Source organism: Pinus tabuliformis, chromosome 6, assembly GCF_031772625.1.
Source record: "Pinus tabuliformis cultivar Carrire ecotype Pingquan chromosome 6, CPIR1, whole genome shotgun sequence".
In the NCBI taxonomy this organism is placed as follows: Eukaryota; Viridiplantae; Streptophyta; class Pinopsida; order Pinales; family Pinaceae; genus Pinus; species Pinus tabuliformis.
In genome coordinates, this window is record NC_142292.1 from 1,065,220,232 (window position 1) to 1,065,241,826 (window position 21,595).

At 37.3% G+C, this 21,595-nt stretch overlaps 1 protein-coding gene across 3 annotated transcripts in view; it reads right to left on the bottom strand.

The window, feature by feature from the left end:
• Window positions 1-4,349: 4,349 nt before the first annotated feature.
• Window positions 4,350-21,595, bottom strand: part of LOC149262620 (thiamine-repressible mitochondrial transport protein THI74-like) — a 150,135-nt gene continuing 132,889 nt past the window's right edge. For 2 of the 3 annotated variants that reach the window (XM_089424975.1, XM_089424971.1), the window contains exons 6-8: window positions 5,161-5,278; window positions 4,912-5,047; window positions 4,350-4,814 (exon numbers count right to left, since the gene is read on the bottom strand). In XM_089424975.1, the coding sequence (XP_089281101.1) occupies window positions 4,743-4,814; window positions 4,912-5,047; window positions 5,161-5,278 (326 nt within the window). In that variant the 3' untranslated portion in view covers window positions 4,350-4,742. The remainder of the gene's footprint in view (window positions 4,815-4,911; window positions 5,048-5,160; window positions 5,279-21,595) is intronic. The other variant, XM_089424973.1, reaches the window with a different exon arrangement.

Below are 21,595 nucleotides of genomic sequence, written 5' to 3' on the forward strand. Positions count from 1 at the left end.
AGACAGGGATTGGGTAGAAAGTAGCTTTTACGCTGGAGACCTGGTGTATCGTCGTCTACATCCCTAAAGGTAGTCATCGCTCAAAATGAAAGGGGCAAAAAAGTTGAAACTCGGATTCTATGGGCCCTACAAGATTGAGTTATGCATTAGAGCTTCCAAAGGGGTGTAAGGTTCACAATGTTTTCCATGTCTCTAGCCTCAAAATGGCCCTAGGACATGTAGTCACTTCTACCGAGCTTCCACCACTGACGAGGAAGGGGAGCCGATTCTAGTTCTGGAAGAAATTCTGGAGGTAAGGGAGCGGAAACTGAGAAACGAGACTATAACGCAGTGCCTAGTGAAATGGACATATTTTCCTGTTGAAGATGCCACATGGGAAGGGAATAGTGCTCCAACCTCTGGGATGCAATATTGGATTGAGAGAACTGTAATGTCCCCATCCACTTAGAGACATAAGGGGATCCGCTAGCCTAATAAGGTTCATGTAGGCTAGGACGGGAAAAATTAATTAAGTGAACACAATTTGCCTAGGAGAAAACATTACAAAAGCTAAAGTGGTGAAAATGAAGACATGGGTGCTAGGCTAATGAAAAGTCAATTTTAAATTATAAAGTGAGAAAACCCACTAAAAAAATTTATTAAAATAAAAGGGTAAAAAGATGGCAAAACTGGCAAATGAGTTATAAAAAAAAAAAAAAAAAAAATGAGTCTCTCTTCATTCTTGCATTTGCTCACTTGAAAATTAGAATTTTAGAGAGCTCTTGAAAATGAGTCTAGGATTTGTGAAAACTCTCATTGGTCATTAGTTTCAGTGTTGAAATTATACACCCTAGCTAGTGATGGAGCAAAATCACCCAGATTTCGACATTGAGATTCATTGTTGGTGAAAGAGAAAATAATGGTTGTACTGAAGTAAGTTTTCACGGTGTTATCAATTGATTTTATACTCTAACATTAGGCATTCTATATCTCTTTACAGGTTGAGTTTTCAAGTTAAATCTGAGGGTTGAATTCTTCCATAACTTAATGAGACGAGTTTGTGACATAAGGGGCCAAGTATGACATAGTCTTAGACTTCACTGTTAAAAAAGGCAGAATATCCTTGTCATAGCTAGTTGTGAGCATTTTATACACTTTTGGGTTGAGTTGTGACCATATAGGGGCCGAATTCAGTTGATGTTAGAAGGGCCAAGTCCTATCCTTGTGTTGGTCAAGTTGCATTCAGTGTGAGAGGGTTGATTTACTATCAAAGTTGTCCCTACCTTATGTTGAGTTTTGTTCATTAAAAGGGGTCATGGTCTTCATTTGTATCAGGGTTAGAGTAGCATTAAAAAGGGGCAATGAACAGCTACTCCAGGAGGACCAAGTCAATTATTATGTGGGTCTAGCTACATTCAACATGTGGAGGTCGAGTTTGTTGATTCAAAGGTTATTTCTGTCGTGTGGAGGGCCAACTCACAACTTCATAGGAGCTGATATATTTCTGAAGATTGTACCAACAATTTGTGACAGTGCTATACGGCGATTGTGTGGGTAAAGCTTGATATATCTTGTTGTATTTGTCTCAATATGGTTGTAGCAACCACATATCAGTGGTATATGTAAACCTTGAGCTTAATATAAGTTATTCATCATTGTTCGAAGTAGATTCGGGCTTCTCTTTGGTACTATGTATGTTTATCTATTACAAATTGCAAGAAAAATGCACATACAACCATGTATATGCAAATTGTTTGACAAAACACCACAAAAACAAACTCAAACAAAACTCATAAATTTAGTGGGATTTGGAAATATTTCAAAAGAAGTATCTTACAGTGTGGTTCCCTATGCGGCAGACCATTGACAGGCGAAGGTCAATGATATATGTAGCTTTTTGTTGTTAACTGAAAGCTTTCTTTCTATATATATATATATATATATATATATTACAAATGAAACCTCCATATAAATATCTAAATGGGAATGCCCTTCCATTAAGAGCCATGTCCTTTAATAGACATGTGTCTTTTCAATAGAATGTTTCTCTTCACTAATTATGATTATTAATTATTTATACTTATATTTATTTATATTTGTGACATTTTCGCTCACCAACTAAATATCCAAAATACTTGGAATGTAAAGAAATCCACTTGCAATAAAAATAACATATATTGAATAAAATTGTACGAGAAAATGATATATTGGATGATAAAGGAAACTCCATAGACATATTTAGGCGAGTGTCATATCATTAAGACGTGTCGCCCCCCATATAAATACTTAGGTATGTGTCATTTCATTAAGAGATGTCATTTCATTAGGATATGACTATCCACTAATTATTAATTATTTATATTTATCAACATTCTCATTGAGGGATCATAACAAAATAAAATTGATATACAATCTAAACTATGCCTCAATGTTTCGTGATAATTTTTTTGTTAAAAAAGTTTCCAATAAAAATGAAAATAAAATTTTAAAAATTTAAATATTTTTATAAAAATATTATTAAATAATTTGTATTTATATTCTTTATATTTAAGTACGTATTTTTATATATATGACCACTTTAAATTTCAAAAATAACATGAAAATAATGATAACATTTAACATGAAAATGATGTGTGTAATATATTGATAACAAACTCAACAAATTTTGAAAATGCCCTGTCAAATAAAGGTTGGATATTTATGATTTTAATGCATTTTGTGTAAAAATAATTTATGAAAATAAACCATGTGTTTTCATATATTTTCATATATAAAGTTATAGAGATTAATTGTTCCTTGTGATCATATAATATTAAGTGAGCGAGGCCATTAGAAATTTGAATTATTCCTTGTGATCATATAATATGAAGTGGAGTGACAAAGGCATTCTGGAATAAATATTTGGTAATATTAAATTTGGCCATTAATAAATAATGATACCTAAAATGTAAAGATGCGAAAAAATTGATGAATTTATACTAATCAAGATGTGAAAAAGGTGTGAAGATGTGAAAAAGATGTTTGATAACTAAAATATGAAGATGTGAAAAAAATTGATGAATTTATACCAATCTAAAATGTGAAGATGTGAAAAAGGTGTTTAATGAATTGTATTGGGTAATATTAAGTGAGGCAATTAATAAATAAAGATGATAACAATGTGTTTATAACAACCTGTTTTTTTTCGGCAAGAAAAAAACCAACAGAGTTGTATTAAAATATAACTCTTTACATAGTTCAGCGCTTTTCATAATGCATAATTAGCCAGAGTTTAATGACATATTCTCTTCGAAAATAAACACAGATCAGATATCTATTCAAAGCATGTCAAAAATTTATGTCAACCGCCCAGTTTTCTATCTATATTTTAATCTAATGAAAAACAGAAACTAAGAGACTGTCTGGATTGCTATGAAGAAAATGGATTAAGAAAAAAGAATAAATTCGGCTTCCTGAAATTGGTTGTTAAAATAGGAAACATAGTTGATCTCTCCTGGTTTTTGAAGGTGTCCAACCTATAAAAGGGCATCGGCCACACCATGTTGTTCCCTGTAAATATGTGCACAGTGAATCTCATGGAAGAAAACCATCAGAGATCTGATTCCCTTCATCCAGCCAGAGAGGGATGGTGGTCTAAAAGATGTCTCCTTCAAGGCCCATTCAATCACCACTTTTGAGTTGCCAAATATCTCAATATCATCTATTTTAATCCATCTTGCACAAAATAGCAACCCCCATAATGCCATAACTCCCGCCCTTGTATTTGAACCAGGACCACCTGACCAATTGAAATGGAAGTATGTACCTGGACATACGACAATATAAGCACCACAACTGCAGGCCCTGTGATCAGCTGCTCCATCTAAAAAACCCACAGGATACTTTCTCCAAATATCCACAGATTGGACATTCCTTGATCTTTGGTGTTTTATTTCCAGCCCAATTTCAATATACCAACCTAAAATGTGAAGATGTGGAAAAAAACGTATGATAAATTGTAAGTATTGGTCATGATTTTGCAGAAGAATTTGCTAGAAAAGACACTGATATGTAATACTAAAAGAATAATGTAACCCCATCACAAGCAAACCAAAATGTTTACCCAAAACAACACAAGACCGGTAGAGGACGTTAACTTTTCTACAAAACTTGCAGATAATATTTAGTGTATACAAAACCTATTGTCATAGGTACCCAATATTGCATTGTAACTTGCATATGCATATCAAAGACAATGAATCCTTCCGAACCTTGAAAATAGGGGCCATGCCTACACCAACCAAAGCTTGGATTGTCATTCCATAGCAAAGGTTTATATGCAGAAATTTCACAATTCAAATATTTTTCACACAAAACCAGAACACAATTCATAGCAAAACACAGCATACCAAAGCAGGAACTTTGGCACATTTTCTTATTTTGTTGCGACTTTATAAATGCCTTTAAGGTAATAATGACAAAAAATGTCCTTATGCCAGTTGAATGGTTTGGAGTTGAAAGAATATATTTCCAAAATTTCAGGGATAGAATGTGTTTGGAAACAAAGAAACATTTACATACTCGTACAGTACTTTGCAGCAACATCGATCGATTGACTTGATATCTAATGCTTAGCTGGACCAAAATGAGTCACCCTCATGCTACAAACACAAACTTCAATGAACGAGCTGCGAAAGAACCAGGCCTGCCAATCCAGATTTGCCCTGAATGTGGTAAAAGAATTTTTGTTTGTTGAACAAGAATCCTCAAATTGCATTGCCATATCAGAAACCCAGCTGCTTCGAACATTGATCTGAAAGATTTGCAATCACAAATCCTGCAAATACCTGTAAATACTGCTAAGTGTTACCCATTTAGCTGCACATTTCTGGATTGAAGGTATTAACAAATCCAGTTTTCACTATGCAATACGAAATTAATTTTGTGATATACCTGAGCTGAACCAAGCACATAGATTGCAGAATAGTGGCGCATGTGAATTACCATGTCAGCTATCATGGCAAGAGGAATAGTGAGAGACATTCCCAATGTCGCAACTAGAGGTGTCGTCCACACCACAGATAGTGCCCTGCAACGATAAAATTGCACCAACTTAGTTTCACAAAGTTCGATGGCTATGGCCATGAATGCCAAACCTACAGTATTAATCCAAATAAGCCAATGAACCAGTTAGCTGTATACCAGAAGTAGTCCGCAAGAACGCTTCCTATGAAGCCATTTGCAATCAACACTTCATCCACTTTAGCAGAGGTTGGAATGCTAAACTTCGGCTCAATGCCAATAGCAGCTAAAGGCCATACTGCAACCATAGACATTCCTCAATTTGATTGTAGTAACCATGCAGTAATCAGAGAGAAAATAAAACTAATAATTATTGATTATCAGGAACCATGTTAAACAATAAAATGATTCTAAGTGATGTATGGTAATTTGAATATATAGGCATAGAGGGCAAACAGATCATATCAAACATCTGAAATCGAATGTACTATATTCGCTTCACAAATAATTATTTATATCAGAGTGATATTGATTCAAACAGGCTGCTAATGTGTCATACAATTCCTCTATATACTTCGTAAATGACTCATATAAGATGAAAGCTAGGCGATAGATTTGACTAGTTTGAGAATTCAATATTGTCCTTAAGAAATTGCACCTGTGCTCTTAGGAGAAATATCTACTTCATGGGGTTTCCTGAGGGTGGTTGGCAACAATTATTCATTTCATATATTATCCTTATGTTGGCTTTAAAACATTAAATGATTGGCACAACTGGCATATATTTAGTGCTCCCCTCAAATATTATGATCCTGATCACAAAATTAGAATGGAAAGCAATGCCCATTTCAAACTTCTTTGGCAATCTAAAATAACCGTAGTTCAACAGACCTGGGGGTATTTATAGCCATTCAGATTATGCCTTTAAGTTACTAGAAGGTAAGAAATAAATTGAGCCGATTCCTTATTCCTCTCTTATATATATTGTATTGCTAATTATGGAAGGATCTTTATACTTATGTTATTGGCATGAAGTATACCATATCTGAAAATACTTCAATATGCAAACTATGATGGGTAAGTTCATTACAGCTGAGCCACAAGAACTGATTATGTTCAATCACAGTCACTATAATTGGCATACTCAGGACAAATACACGGGAAGAACCTCTCTCCAAATGGACAGAAAGAAATTCTTCCTACACACATCTTACAGCAGCTGATAGCACTAAATAGTAAATAATAGATAACAGCATTCTACAAGTGCTATTATCATGAATTCTACGCTTGAATACTGTAAACTAGGAGTTACAAAGAACCTCTTTCCAGAATCCAAAAATATGAAAACAAGGATTTCCTGTAGTGTATAGAGACCTCCCTGGGGTGGCAAGTATCAGGAAAGCAGGGGAGTCTCTTCAATTCCAATGGACAAAAAGTGCTTTAAATAGCTTGAGGCAGAGGCACCAGCAGCATTCCAAGGAATCAATTTATTGTTCACACATAGAATTAACCAAGTTTCAATAATCATGGATTCGACACTCAGCAATCGGCCAATGCTCCTGAGCAAAACTCTCAGAATCTCAGGTCAAGCAAGAGCTAAACAAAGAGGCAAACCACATGGCTAATGAAGGGGTTAACTTGCCAAAAGAGTATTCATTTTGCAAGATGACATGGGTATAAGAGAATCCCCTCTACCTCTATCATAAGAATGGTTTTGAAAAGGCTGCTATACCCCAAGAGGGTCACACCCAATGGCATTGAAGAGGGTGAACCTCCCCCTTCCACTTGTCACGTCTCCTCCATGCAGAGGACTGGTGCATTTAGGCACCTTCAACCCGCACCTGTCTGGCCAGTAGTCCTACATGGTATTCTTTGAAGCCTAACCTGTGGTCAATGCTTGTCCAGTCAGGTCTGGGAAATGGTGAGGGAAAGGTTGCTTTTAGCATAGCCCAAAAGGTTGTCATTCATTCTCATATGACCCTATAGTGAAGCCTATTTATCTGGAACTCCATTGCAGAGCAGAAATAAGTCTGTGAGTTCATCAAGTTACACAGAGGCAACTCCTGGATACAACATGACTCGTTGTTGCTACCTCCAAGGGGAGGTAAACAAATTCACGAAATGCTTGGACAAACACGATGAGGATATGGCAGAGGCTCTGTGCCTGACCACCTTTACCTCTCAAATGGGAAAACAGGAAAAAGGCCATGGCTCAAAGAATCACAGAGGAAAACAAAGAGACCAAAAAGTTTTGGGGGTAGGGAAGGCATCTCCTTGGATTAAGGGACTGAAAAGGAATGATTAACGAACTGAAAAGGAATCACATGCTACTCTGATTTTCTTGTGAGGATGGCAACAGAATTCTCTTCTTCCCTGGATGCCCTCTCAGCCCTTGTTACTCACATTGCTGCTCATGTCAACCTCTTTTATGCACTTGGTTTAGTGGATACTACCCAGCTATCAATGGCACAAATTAGCCTAATTTTGTGAAGTATGAATGTTGAAAGGATCTGGCTGAAGCGCTTTTGAAAATATAAACCGAACATTACCATGAAAAAATCCAAACCTCCAATAGAAAGTGAATAATGACTTGAAAGTTTATTATAACCATACAAGTCCATACACTTATTTGCTTGAAGAAATGAATCAGTTCATCACAACAAAGCCAAAATTTTAATTATAACTTCAACAAATAGCACTCGCATGGATATAATGTAACACTTCCACAACCTGGCATTTGCGGCAAATAAATCCTACAAATCCTATCCCTTTGTAAACCATTGGATATGTCCACAAACACATAGGCACTGTAAGACCTCAATGAATGTGACATGAGAGGAGAGCAATGAGATTCCACTATGGAGACCAAACTTGTGTGTCTCAACAATCAAACTTCAATTTGCAAATTAAAGCCAACATTGGCACCTAATAGGCAAATAACACTCAACAAAATTCTAGATTCCACCTCTTGACATGAAAATGCGAGGCTTCCATAAATCCTGCAACATTATTAATGTCTAGAATTATTTCCAGAGAATCTGCAGTACAAGACATTTCTAATCTGTCAACATTTCGAACCTAAATCAGGGTTCATCTTCAGGCCAATTATCAATGTCCTTTAAACCCTTTTGCATGTTAGAGCCCCTTGGAGGTTTGTGCACTTGATCATAATTTTGTTTCAATTATATCCCATCGAGGTTTGTGCACTTGATCATAAATGTATGGTAGAAAAATACCCTTTAAACCATAAGGAGATCACTAATAATTCAATGGGTACTAACTTTTAAGCGAGACAGTTATCTAAAATCATTGCAATATGGGGTATGTTTTCCTCCCGACACTTACCATAATAGGTGTCTTTCAAACCCTAATGAATACTTCTTCTTTTCTGTATCCCAGAGGAACCCAGCAGCCCGCCTGACACATAACTACTAGTAAACCTCTGGGGGTCTATGGCATGTCCTCTCCGTAAACCAGGTCACAACTAGGGGGATTTGTGTTGAAGGAAATGTAACTAGGTTCGGTCTTCATAAATGTACTTTTGATATTTGTACTTATTCAAGAAAAGAAATGTTATTTTTATAATATATGTCAATGAGTTTCTTGCTCATTGAAATAGGTCTAGCACTGGTTAAAGTGCTATAGGTGGGTCAAATAGTCAAAAGAAAAGGTTAAAGACCTTAATGGATTGTTACACCATGCAATAATATGTATAAGAAGACCTCCAAGCAAAGTCATAAGCCTCCTCCAAGCAATGGCACCATCAAAAGAAGCAATCTGAATTATGTCAAGCAAGTCGGCCTCAAGTCTTCATGTTGGCCTCTAGTCGGCCTAAAAGAAGGAGATAGACTCCTATATAAGGAGCCATTTGACCTCCTCAAAGGAGAAGAATATCATCTCTGAAATCAGCGAGAAAGAGGACGAGTAAAGGGTACGGAAAAGTCAAGGGAAGAGGTCTCCAAGTGTAGCGAAGGAGGAAGAAATACAGAAGCTTTGAAGGTCTGTTCTAGGGCTAAAAGACAGTCACACATGCAAAGAAGGAGAGAGTCTCCCTGCTGTCATAGCAGCCCTCTATCGCAGTCCCACAAACTTCATTAATTGGGCTAAGAACATAGGCCTAAAGGGCCTCCCACTCAAGCAAAGAAGCAAGGAAGAATAGCGAAGTTACAAGGGCTGTTCTGAAGCCTACAGCAATCACACATGCGAGGAAACAGAGGGCTGTCCCTGCAGCTAGGACAGCAGCAATTCATAGTCACCCATCTATCTTCGTTTGGGGCTAAATCTAGGCCTACAAGGCCTCCTACTCAAGCATAGAAGAAAGACACTCAAGCGAAGGAGAGAAGGGCATACAACACCTAGTGAACCTCCCACATGTGTGAGAAACTAAGGAAGCAGAACAACAGTACAGTCATACACTCATATCTCAAGAAGGATCTTGGTTGGTCAAAGAATAAGTCTACTTGAGCAAGGGATAGAAGAGGAACACCTCATCTAGAAGGCTCACTTAAGGAAGGTCTATCTAAAACAAAGGAGGAAGATGAAGTGTTGAGGAGCAAAGTGCCAGAAGGAGGAAGCCTATGTGCCGGAGAACAAAGTGCAGAGAAGAGGAGAGGACTTGACTTGTGCTCGGAGGATCTTCTTATCAGGTCTAGGGTTTGGCATTGATCAATAGAAGCTTTAATAAGAAAAATTCACGAAAGGATTTTCCTCTCAAGAGAAGAAAGGTTTTGGCCCTGGTAGAGAGCCAACATCTTGTGTTCTTGTTCTTATGTTTTGGTAGCAGTTTGATGAAGTACACACACATGCATTAATAAGAAGAAAAAGAAGATTAAGCTAACAAGAAAAAGTAAAAAGTCTCCACCAATTGTTATCAAGTAACGAAGAATCACACTACACATATTTGCCCCAGATTCTTCAACATGGTATCAAGGAAAGGGCAACTCAAGAACACTTATCAAGGAAGATCATCTACAAGGTTGAAGCATCAAGCCTAGAAATCTCAATCAATTCAAGGACAAGAAGGTCTCCAATCCATCATTCATCAAGGAAGTCTACATAGCAAGAAGAAGAGCCTTACATAAAGGCACCTACAAAGAAGATCAAATCGAAGCAGGACCTACATCAAGCTACAAGTCATCAAGCAAGTCCACTTGGAGAAGGCAACCTTAAGAACATCAAGATCCTAGGAAGGCAATCCATCAAGTCTTCAAGGAGAAAGCAAATCCACTACATCTCAAAATCTATCAAGTAAGTACATGTCCCCTTCTGAATATACATCAATGTATTTTTGCAAAGAAAGCAATAAATTGGCAGGTACCAATAACTTTCTTGCATGGAAGAAGAGGACTGATTTACTTCTCAAAGAGAATGAACTCCTAGAACATGTCAAAGGGAATATCACTATCCCTACTAAGGAACAAACTCAAGCCTTAGCTGAGTACAATAAGGATGAGACAAAAGCTCAAAGGATTCTAATAGAATCAATCAAAGACTCTCTCATTCCTTGTGTCTCCAAATTTGAGACATCAAAAGAATTTATGATAAGCTAGTAGAGCTATTCTCGGTATCTGCTTGGGGAAGTCATGTCTGATAGAGAAATGACAATTGTAGTACTCAATGCTCTACCTGAGGATTGGGGCAACTTCACCTCTAGCATATATGCCAAGAAGGAAGCAACCACACTCAGTGAAATGTGGTCTCTATGCAAGACAGAGGAAACCAGACTTAAGGCAAAGGAAGATATGGGATCAAAGGAGCAAGCATTTGCTACCATGGCCAAGAGAGGGAAAATTTGGCAAATTTGTTCCACGAAGAACAAACAACAAAGACATGTCCAAAATCCAATGTTTTGGATGCCAAGAATATGGACACTACAAAAGGAATTGTCCCAAGCTTAAGGACAACAACAACAAAAGAAAGAGGGAAGAAGCTCACATGACTCAAGAGGTGAAAGAAGAAGAAAAGAAGGAAAAGAAGAAAGATTTGTCGGATCTCTACTATGACTAGGTCAAGCTCTTTACTTCAAGCCTTCTTTCAAGGTTTTGAGTCGGATAGAAGCATGTAGGAATAAAATAAAATTACATAGCTAGAAATATATTCGAGAATCTAGAAACATGAAGTACATAGAGTTCTAGATACTCATGAAGATGTAGCATTTATAATGAGAATAAAAATGCATGGGTAGAAATATCTTCTAGAATATAGGAGCATGGTAGATATAGCTCAAGATATTCATATAGAAGGAGCATACCTAGTATAGGACCTCATCCATGATAAAAGAAGATTAATCATGATTAAGAATCTTAGAAGACCTCCATCATCAAAAGAAAAGAAACATTTTCAAGGCAAGGGTCTTTAAGATCCTATGATGGAATCTTCAAAATAAGGTTCATAAACTAAAGCAGATGTCTCATTGGGAATCCCATTCATGGGATTCAAGAAAAGGATGATATGCAGGCAAGCTAAGATGAAGCAAGAAGGGCCACACCAAGGACAACCAAATGAAGCTAAGATGATCAAAGGAGAATCAAGATGAGGTATGTATGCATCAAATTTTATTCATGTTATCATTTGTATATTATTGAGTCATGGGAATAGTTCTATAACATGATCAAGTATGAAAGAATCTCTTTCACCAAGAACATGCTCGAAGGCATGTACTACAATGCAATGAAGGTTAACAAAAGAATATGCTCACATAAGGAGTATAAGATTGCTGACTAAGAAGCAAGAAGAAATGTTGACCAGTCTAAGAAGCAAGCAATGAAGAAGTGCTCTCACAAGGAGCATAAGATGGTTGACCTATCTATCTAAGAAGAATCAAACGAAGAAAGAGATCAAGCATGTGAAGAACACCATGATCACCGAGAATCACTATCTAACAAGATACTTTAAAGATATCTCCCGAAAGAAGGCAGGACAACTCTAACAAAGAAAGGAAGGACCCTTGACACCCATAAAGGCCTTGGAGATATGAAATATGCAGATAATTGATTCTACTCTACAAACATGTCGTGATGAAGAAGCCACCCAGCAAAAGAAAAAGCAATGTTAAAGCAATATCAGGATGAAGTCATAATGGGCTACTAGGTCGAAGCATGTAAACAAGCAAGTACAACAATGCATCCATTAGAAGAGTATTCTGAAGCATGGATAGATGACAAAGGAGTAACCAGATGACAAGAAAACCTGATGTATGACAAGAAAGCCACTTTCCACAAAAGAAACAATGACATGACAAACCAGGAAGGAGATCAATCAACTGAAGGACCCCCGAAGAAGAAGTTGTTGATGAATGAAAGAGTCCCTAGTTAAGAGGGAGCACTGACAGATCCCTGATCAAGAGGGAGTTTTGGATCACCCCTGATTACAAAGGAGTGACAATTGTGTTTTTCCATTTCATGGGTCATGCACTAGACCAGGACTAACAGTCATAAGTCTAGATGAAGGCCATGAATGGAAATGTAGACACAAGATAGACACAACATTCTTGTCTTCACTTGGGAAGAAAGAATGGGAGGATTAGGTAATCATCTAGCATCTGATACTCTTTGAGGATGTGTAGGGCATCCAAGACGAGTAGGCAAGAGGACCGATATTCTTTGATGGTTGGAAAACCAAGATAAGAATAGTCCTAGAAGGTCATACTCAGAGAACACCCGGGTGGGTATGTACCTTGAGAGACAATAATGAAGGTGTCAATAAATCATTGGTCTCGCCAGCATTCTAGCTCATGATCTCATGAAGAGATGGAGTTGTTAGTCAAGACCTTGCACTATGACAATGATGCTATAACAGATGGATTGCAAATCATGTTTTTCTTATGTGAATTCTTCAAGATTGATAATAGCCAAACACCTTGTAATGTTGTATGAATACCTCCCTAGTTAAGAGGGAGTGTTGAAGGAAATGTAACTAGGTTCGGTCTTCATAAACGTACTTTTGATATTTGTACTTGTTCAAGAAAAGAAATATTAGTTTTATAATATATGTCAATGATTTTCTTCCTCATTGAAATAGGTCTAGCACTAGTTAAAGTCCTATAGGGGAGTCAAATAGTCAAAAGAAAAGGTTAAAGACCTTAAGGGATTGTTACACCATGCAATAATATGTATTAGGGTCATAAGAAGACCTCCAAGCAAAGTCATAAGCCTCCTCCAAGCAATGGCACCATCAAAAGAAGCAATCTGAATTATGTCAAGCAAGTCGGCCTCTAGTCGGCCTAAAAGAAGGAGACGGACTCCTATATAAGGAGCCATTCGACCTCCTCAAAGGAGGAGAATATCATCTCTAAAATCAGCGAGAAAGAGGACGAGTAAAGGGTACGTAAAAGTCAAGGGAAGAGGTCTCCAAGTGTAGCGAAGGAGGAGGAAGAAATACCGAAGCTTTGAAGGTTTGTTCTAGGGCTAAAAGACAGTCACACGTGCGAAGAAGGAGAGGGTCTCCCTGCTGTCATAGCAACCCTCTATCACAGTCCCACAAACTTCATTAATTGGGCTAAGAACATAGGCCTAAAGGGCCTCCCACTCAAGCAAAGAAGCAAGGAAGAATAGCGAAGTTACTAGGGTTGTTCTGAAGCCTACTACAGTCACACGTGCGAGGAAACAGAGGGTTGTCCCTGCAGCTAGGACAGTAGCAATTCATAGTCACCCATCTATCTTCGTTTGGGGCTAAATCTAGGCCTACAAGGCCTCCTACTCAAGCGTAGAAGAAAGACACTCAAGCGAAGGAGAGAAGGGCATACAACACCTAGTGAACCTCCCACATGTGCAAGAAACTAGGGCAGCAGAACAACAGTACAGTCATACACTCATATCTCAAGAAGGATCTCGGTTGGTCAAAGAAGAAGTCTACTTGAGCAAGGGATAGAAGAGGAACACCTCATCTAGAAGGCTCACTCAAGGAAGGTCTATCTCTAGACAAGAAACAAAGAAGGAAGACGAAGTGCTAAGGAGCAAAGTGTCGGAAGGAGGAAGCCTATGTGTCGGAGAACAAAGTGCAAAAAAGAGGAGAGGACTTGACTTGTGCTTGGAGGATCTTCTTATCAAGTCTATGGTTTGGCATTGATCAATAGAAGCTTCAATAAGAGAAATTCACGAAAGGGTTTTCCTCTCAAGAGAAGAGAGGTTTTGGCCCTGGCAAAGAGCCAACATCTTCTGTTCTTGTTCTTATGTTTTGGTAGCAGTTTGATGAAGTACACACACATGCATTAATAAGAAGAAGAAGAAGATTAAGCTAATAAGAAAAAGTAAAAAGACTCCACAAATTGTTATCAAGTAACGAAGAATCACACTACACATATTTGCCCTAGATTCTTTAACAATTTGAACCTTGAATCTCTCAATTTTCTCAAGGCACACATTATTTCGATTACCAATTGGGTTGCCCCCTTGGGACAACCCTAATGAATACTTAAACTAATAGATCATGGTGTATTCTTTCATTCCCATGTTTAACCCTAACCAATATGCAATACTCAATGGAATATTTCATATTCCCGTAACCCCGTCATTTACCAGACTGGGTGTCTTTACAACCCTCCTTTGCCTTGGATTTAATAAATGCATCCTGAAAAATGCTAGAACAGTGGTGTTCATAGTTACCTATAAAGCAATATTTCACCATGATTTGCCTCTAAATACCTTTAAATTCTGACATATTTCAACCCCAAAAATACTCTTAAATGGACCTATAGCAGACCAAGCATATTTAATGAGAATCATCTTAATTGTTTGACTTTATAACAACTAATGGTGAAATCACCATGAAGTTAAACCAAGAATTAAATGGAGTCTCCCCCAACGAGGATTCTATAAAAGAGAGCATACAAAATCAATGAGCCAATATAATAATCAGGCATTCACTCCAAGTTCTCTATGGTGGGCACCAAATAAGGAGAGAGAGGCCATCTCTAGCATTAGAGAAAGAAGAACTAGTGGCCAGGACACAAAACCAATGTAACAAGCCATAACCAAATAAGTAAAGACAGGTAAAATAAGGTAAGCTAAAACACTTTTAGTAAAGTCCAATGGATGACCACAATCATAGGCCAATGAGACTCGAAACTACAGCAACTGTAAATACCAATGTTATCAAAACCATATCCGAACCATTTGAACCAGCTAGTCCAACCGCTTTGAGGCCCTAACCAGTCCGACCAGTGGCACATAATCGGAAAAGGCCAATTCAATACCAAACCAACTTGTTTTTGTATGGAACTGGCCAATTTGATACCAAACAACGTTTTTTCACCAAACCAGCCTGTTTCGTACAATACAACTAAGGACTCTCAAAAAGCAATTTGTAAAAAAAATACATATATATATATATATATATATGAGTGGTGCAAACTAATATTCCAATCTCATTGGAATTGATATGGAGAAAGTAGAATTTTGGATCCCACTCAAAATCCAGACCTAATTGATGATAGCTGTGTTATGAAGTATTATGTAAACTATCAGATCAGAGGTTCAAATCCCCTCTGATTAACCCATGTCTATGGAAGAAGCATATGTAAGCAACTAGAGGTTATAGTGGTAGCGGTGAGAATCGAACCTATCACGCGAGTACGAAACTGGCCCAATTGCCGATTTCTATAGATACAATATAAAATGAAATAAAATAATCCAGCAAACTAACAATTTTCAAGATATCAGGAATGGGGGGATTACAAAGTTTCCATTGGATTTTGTCATGTACGAGACTCTGGAACTAGCATATAATCAAGAGCACCAAGCCCTCTATGTACCTCGATGTTGGTGGCATTGATTGTTGAGCTCCTCTATCATGACCCTAGTAAAACTGTACCCATCAATCAAACAAAATATCGATTTGACATATTAAGCTTTTTCTATATTATTTTAATGCTTAGTGGGTGATATTGATGATGAGAATCCCAATATAGGCAAATGATTTTGATGATATGTAGGTATTTAAGGTAGCATGATTTTTTTGGGAATCTAGAGGCCATCTAGAGCCTCTTTGTTGATGTATTTTTGGTTCAGAGATAGATTGCACTCGGTGAAATTTTAGTTATATGGACCCTTACATGTTATATACATGAGAAACTTTTCATATTTGTGTATAATGGTTTGGATTCACGTGTATGCACATATATGTTTTTTTAATGTATTTTTTGGTCAACCGATCTTTTTCCAATTTTTTTCCAGTTCCTAGTTTTGGGTTCAACCAGTTCAATGATTGGTCCAGTTCTGATAACATTGGTATGGCCCCACTCTAATGCATTTATGGTTTGAGGTACATTAGATGATAATCTCACTTGATTCCATGAGCTATGTTAGGTGCTTATTCCAAGTTTCATTAGCCATTCCTTGAGGGATCTCAACATGTTTCTTTAGCACTTTAGAGAGGACGTCCAACTCGCATTTTGACTCCACCAGAGCACTTTAAGGCAAGTTGTTGCCCACTTTTTGATGGACAATGGGCCATGTGATGATTCAGCAACAATGACAATGTCTTCCTCTTCCTCCCAGCACCTTGGACACAGAGTAGAAAAGTTGGGATGTTAACTCCACAGATGATGTACCCCATAATCCCACAAGACGTGTAGCAAAGTTGGGATGTTAACTCCACAGATGATGTACCCCATAATCCCACAAGACGTCCTAGTCTTGGATGTTGCCCTGTGACAATGGTTTTGAATCTTGATGATGACAACTCAGTGGGACCCCTTTGGAGGGGCTTGTGCACCTTCTGGATTGAGAATGTTGTCTCTTTTCCCTATGACATCACCATATTTGAGCTTCAAGATGTGATGTGCGCCCCATAAGCATAACATCCTGGAGATGAGGGACCACTTGAGGTTGTCGATGATTTCGTGATGATGGAGCACCTTCCTTTGACCATGGATATAGTTGGTTGATGTTGATCACATTTGGAGGTCCCCTTTTGCACCATTCCATGAGATGGAGGCTCATTTGGAGCATGATGTCACACTTGTTTGCCTTATTACTCACACATGTGGGTATATTTAAGGCTTTATGTTATGTTTGTAAGTTGAGATGGTTATTATATTGGTCTACATGTGACCTTAGCACCATGTATTGTGGATTATGTTTATTATGGGGCTCTTTTTAGTCTTTTTAGAGTGAATCAACTCACCCTAGGCTTGTATAAATACGTGAGTCGAATTCATTCTTGGATCAACACATCACATATTCATTATTTATTTCTTGAATCTTGACTTCTCTTTTTTACTAGTGCACATTGTAGGCCTAGTTCAGCGACTAGGCCTAGGGTTTTCTCTTGTTGGATTGAGTTATTCTCAAGAACTTTTTTCATGGTTAATCCTGGATTATGCATGTAAAGTAAGTCAGTTTATTTATTTTGCTTGGATAATTATCACAAGAATTGTTGCTATATTGTTAAGTAGGTTAATATGGAGATTTTGTGCATGCCCTTCGTTGATATTGTCTTCATTTTCCATATATTTGAGGGGGAGAGTAGGTCAGTTCTCCTCCCTTGAATTTCCTGATAATTGAGAACCCTAATTTAAACCCTAGGGCAAGAAGGTTAATTTTCACCACAATGTTGGAATTATGTTTTCCCTTTTACATACCTAGGTTGTGGTTTGTATCCTAGACTCCATTGTTGTAGGTGGAGGAACTAGGCTTCATCCATCGTGGCTATAATTTAATTTTCATTTTGAATTGTAAAACCCTGGTTTAATTAATTAATCTTTTTATTTTATTGAATGGATATTGAGGATAAATTTCAGCTAAAACATGTTTAATTATTCTAATGTTTTTCATTGATGAATGTCCTAACTATTTGGATTGATTTAAAGTGCATTATTTGAGAGGCATAAAATTTTCATGCATTTTTCTGGAATTATTTAGGGCTGACATCGTTATTTCAATTGCAATTATTGGCTAATCTAACTGTGGTAATGTGCTGATTTTTATTTCCTAAGTTGATAAGTTTCTAACCTTTCATTGAGTATAATTTTCATGCAATTTGAAAGTTTAGTACTTCTGCTGTAATAAAATTTTATTTGCTGTCATAAACTGCAGATTTTGCCCTAGTTTACAGCAGCCTTGCATTTTGTATGTAATGGGTGTGTTTTGGGACTCTATTTTAGACTCCTAAGGTCCATGAAGCCTTAGGATTGACCCATAGACACTATGAACCAGTGTTGATAATATCGCCGAAATATCGGCGATATTCGCAAAAATCGCGATATTTTCTCTGAGCCGAAATATCGCCCCCGAAAAATCGCGATATTTTCATGTTTTCAATTTCTCGCGAGAATTCCGAAATTTCGGCGATATTTTAGCAAAAATCGCGAGAACAGGGTAAATATCGCCAGGTTAGGTTTTATCGATTTATAAAAAGGTTTTTGAGTTTTCGATGCCCGTCATTCTGTTTTCGTGCGAGCTGGAGAGTGAGACGGAACCGGTCGGTGCTGCGAAGGAGGGTTTACCGTTTGGCTGCCAAGAAAACTTAAAAGGTATGAACATTGAATCCGACATCGTCTTCACACTCTTCAGTGCCGCTGCGTTTACTGTATGGCAGTGTATACAATGCATATAGTTCAAAGTTCAAACTTCATAATACATATTACATAACTTCATACCACGCTGTCTGTGGCCCTAGTACCTACAGTCTCTGCGTTTAAAAATTAATACTACCAGTTTTCGTTTTAATCACCGCTACCACTATAATATATAATATATATAACCGTCAGGAATCCACGAAGACTGTAATCGTTGTCTTTAATAAAAACTTATAATATTGTGTATCTCAAGGACAGAAATAAGGGATATTGACTTGGATAGCCATACAAAAAAATAACATGGATAGCGACAGAAAAAAGATATTGTGACGCTGCATGTCTAAAGATTTCGAGAGAAAAAAGGATTTTCGTGATTCGTTAGTAGTAATAGACGTCAAGACACTGCAAGTCTTCTGCAATCGCCATATGTGGCGCTGCAAATCTAAGTATCTCCATTGAAAAAGACAGTAGAACCTATTCATAATCAAAACTAAATAAATCTTATTATTATTATTACCGACTTATGTTAAAATTAATGCTCTCTATATATTTAAACTTTAACTCAAAAATATAAATATAGATTTATTTTGGAGGTGTATTTGTAATTTTTTATTTTAAAAATGAATTATTTTATTTTAAATAAAATTTTGTTTTTATTATTGTTATTAATTTAATACTTTAAAAATTCTCTGGACAGTTCTATAAATACAAAATAAAAATTAAATAATTAAAAAAATTCATTTTTATATTTAATTTAAATTTAAAAATATGATTTAATTTTGAATTTAAAAATATAATAAGTTTAATAAAAACTTATAATATTATATATTACTTATTAAGTTACTAATTCCAAATTTTTAAAAATTAAATAATTAAAAAAATTCATTTTTACATTTAATTTAAATTTAAAAATATGATTTAATTTTGAATTTAAAAATATAATAAGTTTAATAAAAACTTATAATATTATATATTACTTATTAAGTTACTAATTCCAAATTTTTTTTGGTGCTGTAGGTTTCCTTTTGAGTTAGCCCACTACAAAATACAAATATGCCAAAAAACTTGGACCCATTTTGGGAGTATGGGATCCCTGATGGTGGGACAAATCGTGCATATCTTTCATGCAAATTGTGTGGGGACAAGATGACAGGTGGGGTTACACGACTGAAATACCATCTTGCTAGACTCACTAGACATGATGTTGGCATTTGTCAAGTTTCTAGTCCGGAGCTTATACGAAAAGCTCTTGAGGCAATTGAAGAAAAGGACAGAAAGAAGGAAGAGGCGGAAAGAAACAAAGTTGAACGTGCAGGTAGATCTTTTGGGATATCTTCTCCCGATTTTGATGTTCAGGGTAGTGGCCCTAGTGGGAGGGGCTCCACAACTGGCACACCATCACATGCTAGCGCTACTGCTAGTGTGAATGCGAGGTCATCATTTTTTGTTCCACGAACAGGAGCTGGAGCACAACCTGGCATAAAATCGCTTTATAAAAAAAAGGAGAAGGAAGAAGCAGATAGAGTCATGGGGAGGTGTATTTTTTGGAGCGACTTACCTCTCAGCATCACAAAAACCAATCCATTTTGGCAACCAATGTGTGATGCTATTGCTGTTGTGGGCCCAGGGTACAAAAGTGCCACATATGAGGAGTTGCGGGGGCCAATTCTTCAAGCAGAAAAACAGGACATCAACTCTAGATTGGCGGAGTTGAAACAGACATGGGAAGTCACTGGATGCACAGTGATGTCTGATGGTTGGACAGATAGGAAGGGTAGGACCCTTCTAAATTTCTTGGTACATTGTCCTAAAGGTACCATGTTTATTAAATCGTTGGATGCATCAGAACATATCAAAGATGCAGCAACGATATGTGAGTTGTTAGATGGGTTCATTCAGGAGATTGGTGTGCAGAATGTGGTGCAAGTCGTAACAGAGAATGCAGCTAATTATGTGTCTGCCGGCAGAATGCTTATGGAGAGGCATCCCACATTGTTCTGGACTCCATGTGCAGCGCATTGTCTTGATTTGTTGCTTGAGGATATGGGGAAACTCTCCTTCATCAAGGAGGCAGTTGATATGGCTAGGAGCATCCCCAAGTTTATTTATAACCATGCTTTTGTTCTTAGCCTTATGAGGAGGTTCACTAGAAACAAGGAGTTGCGGCGTCCTGCCATCACACGTTTTGCCACAACCTTTATTACTCTTCAGTCTTTGCTTCGATGTCAATTCGAGTTGAAGCAAATGTTTGTGTCTGATGATTGGCGTGCTTGTAGATACAGCAGGAGACCTGATGGGAGAGCCATTGAAAAAATGGTGTACTCTGAGACATTTTTGCGTGGAGTACAAGAAGCATGTGCAGTTAGCGAACCTATAGTAAAGGTTCTTAGATTGGTGGATGGAGAGAAGCCTGCAATGCCTTATTTGTATGAGGGCATGGATAGGGCCAAGGAGGCCATTCGTTCCTATTATGCAGACAAGGGTTCTGCTGGCCTTAATAGGCAGATGATGTTATGGGATGTGATCGATAGTCGGTGGACAGGGATGCTTCATCAACCCATTCATGCAGCAGCACTCTTCCTCAACCCTGCATTTGCATACAAATGCAAATTTCGTTTTGATGGCGAGGTGATGGAAGGGCTCCATTCCTGTATTCAGAGGATGGTACCTGATTCTGAGGTTCGTAGCAAAATCAGCCGCGAGATACATAGTTATCAGGATTGTGTTGGCCTATTTGGCTTTGATGATGCCATTAAGGAAAGGACCCTCTTCATGCCACGTAAGTGACAAGTCATCACTCATTAGAAATTAGAAATTTGAATTTAATTATGTTTTAACTTTTAACTTTTAACTTTTAAGTTTTTGAATTTTTTATTTCATTATTTTGTTGTAGATCTTTGGTGGCGAAGCTATGGTGCAAGGGTACCAAATTTGCAAAATTTGGCTATACGAATCTTGAGTCAAACATGTAGCTCTTCAGGGTGTGAGCGCAATTGGAGTGTATTTGAGAAAATACACGCCAAAAAGCGCAACAGGTATAACTTTGAACTCAAGCCTTCAGTTGAGCAATTACACTTATTGTAATTTTTAATTTTTAAT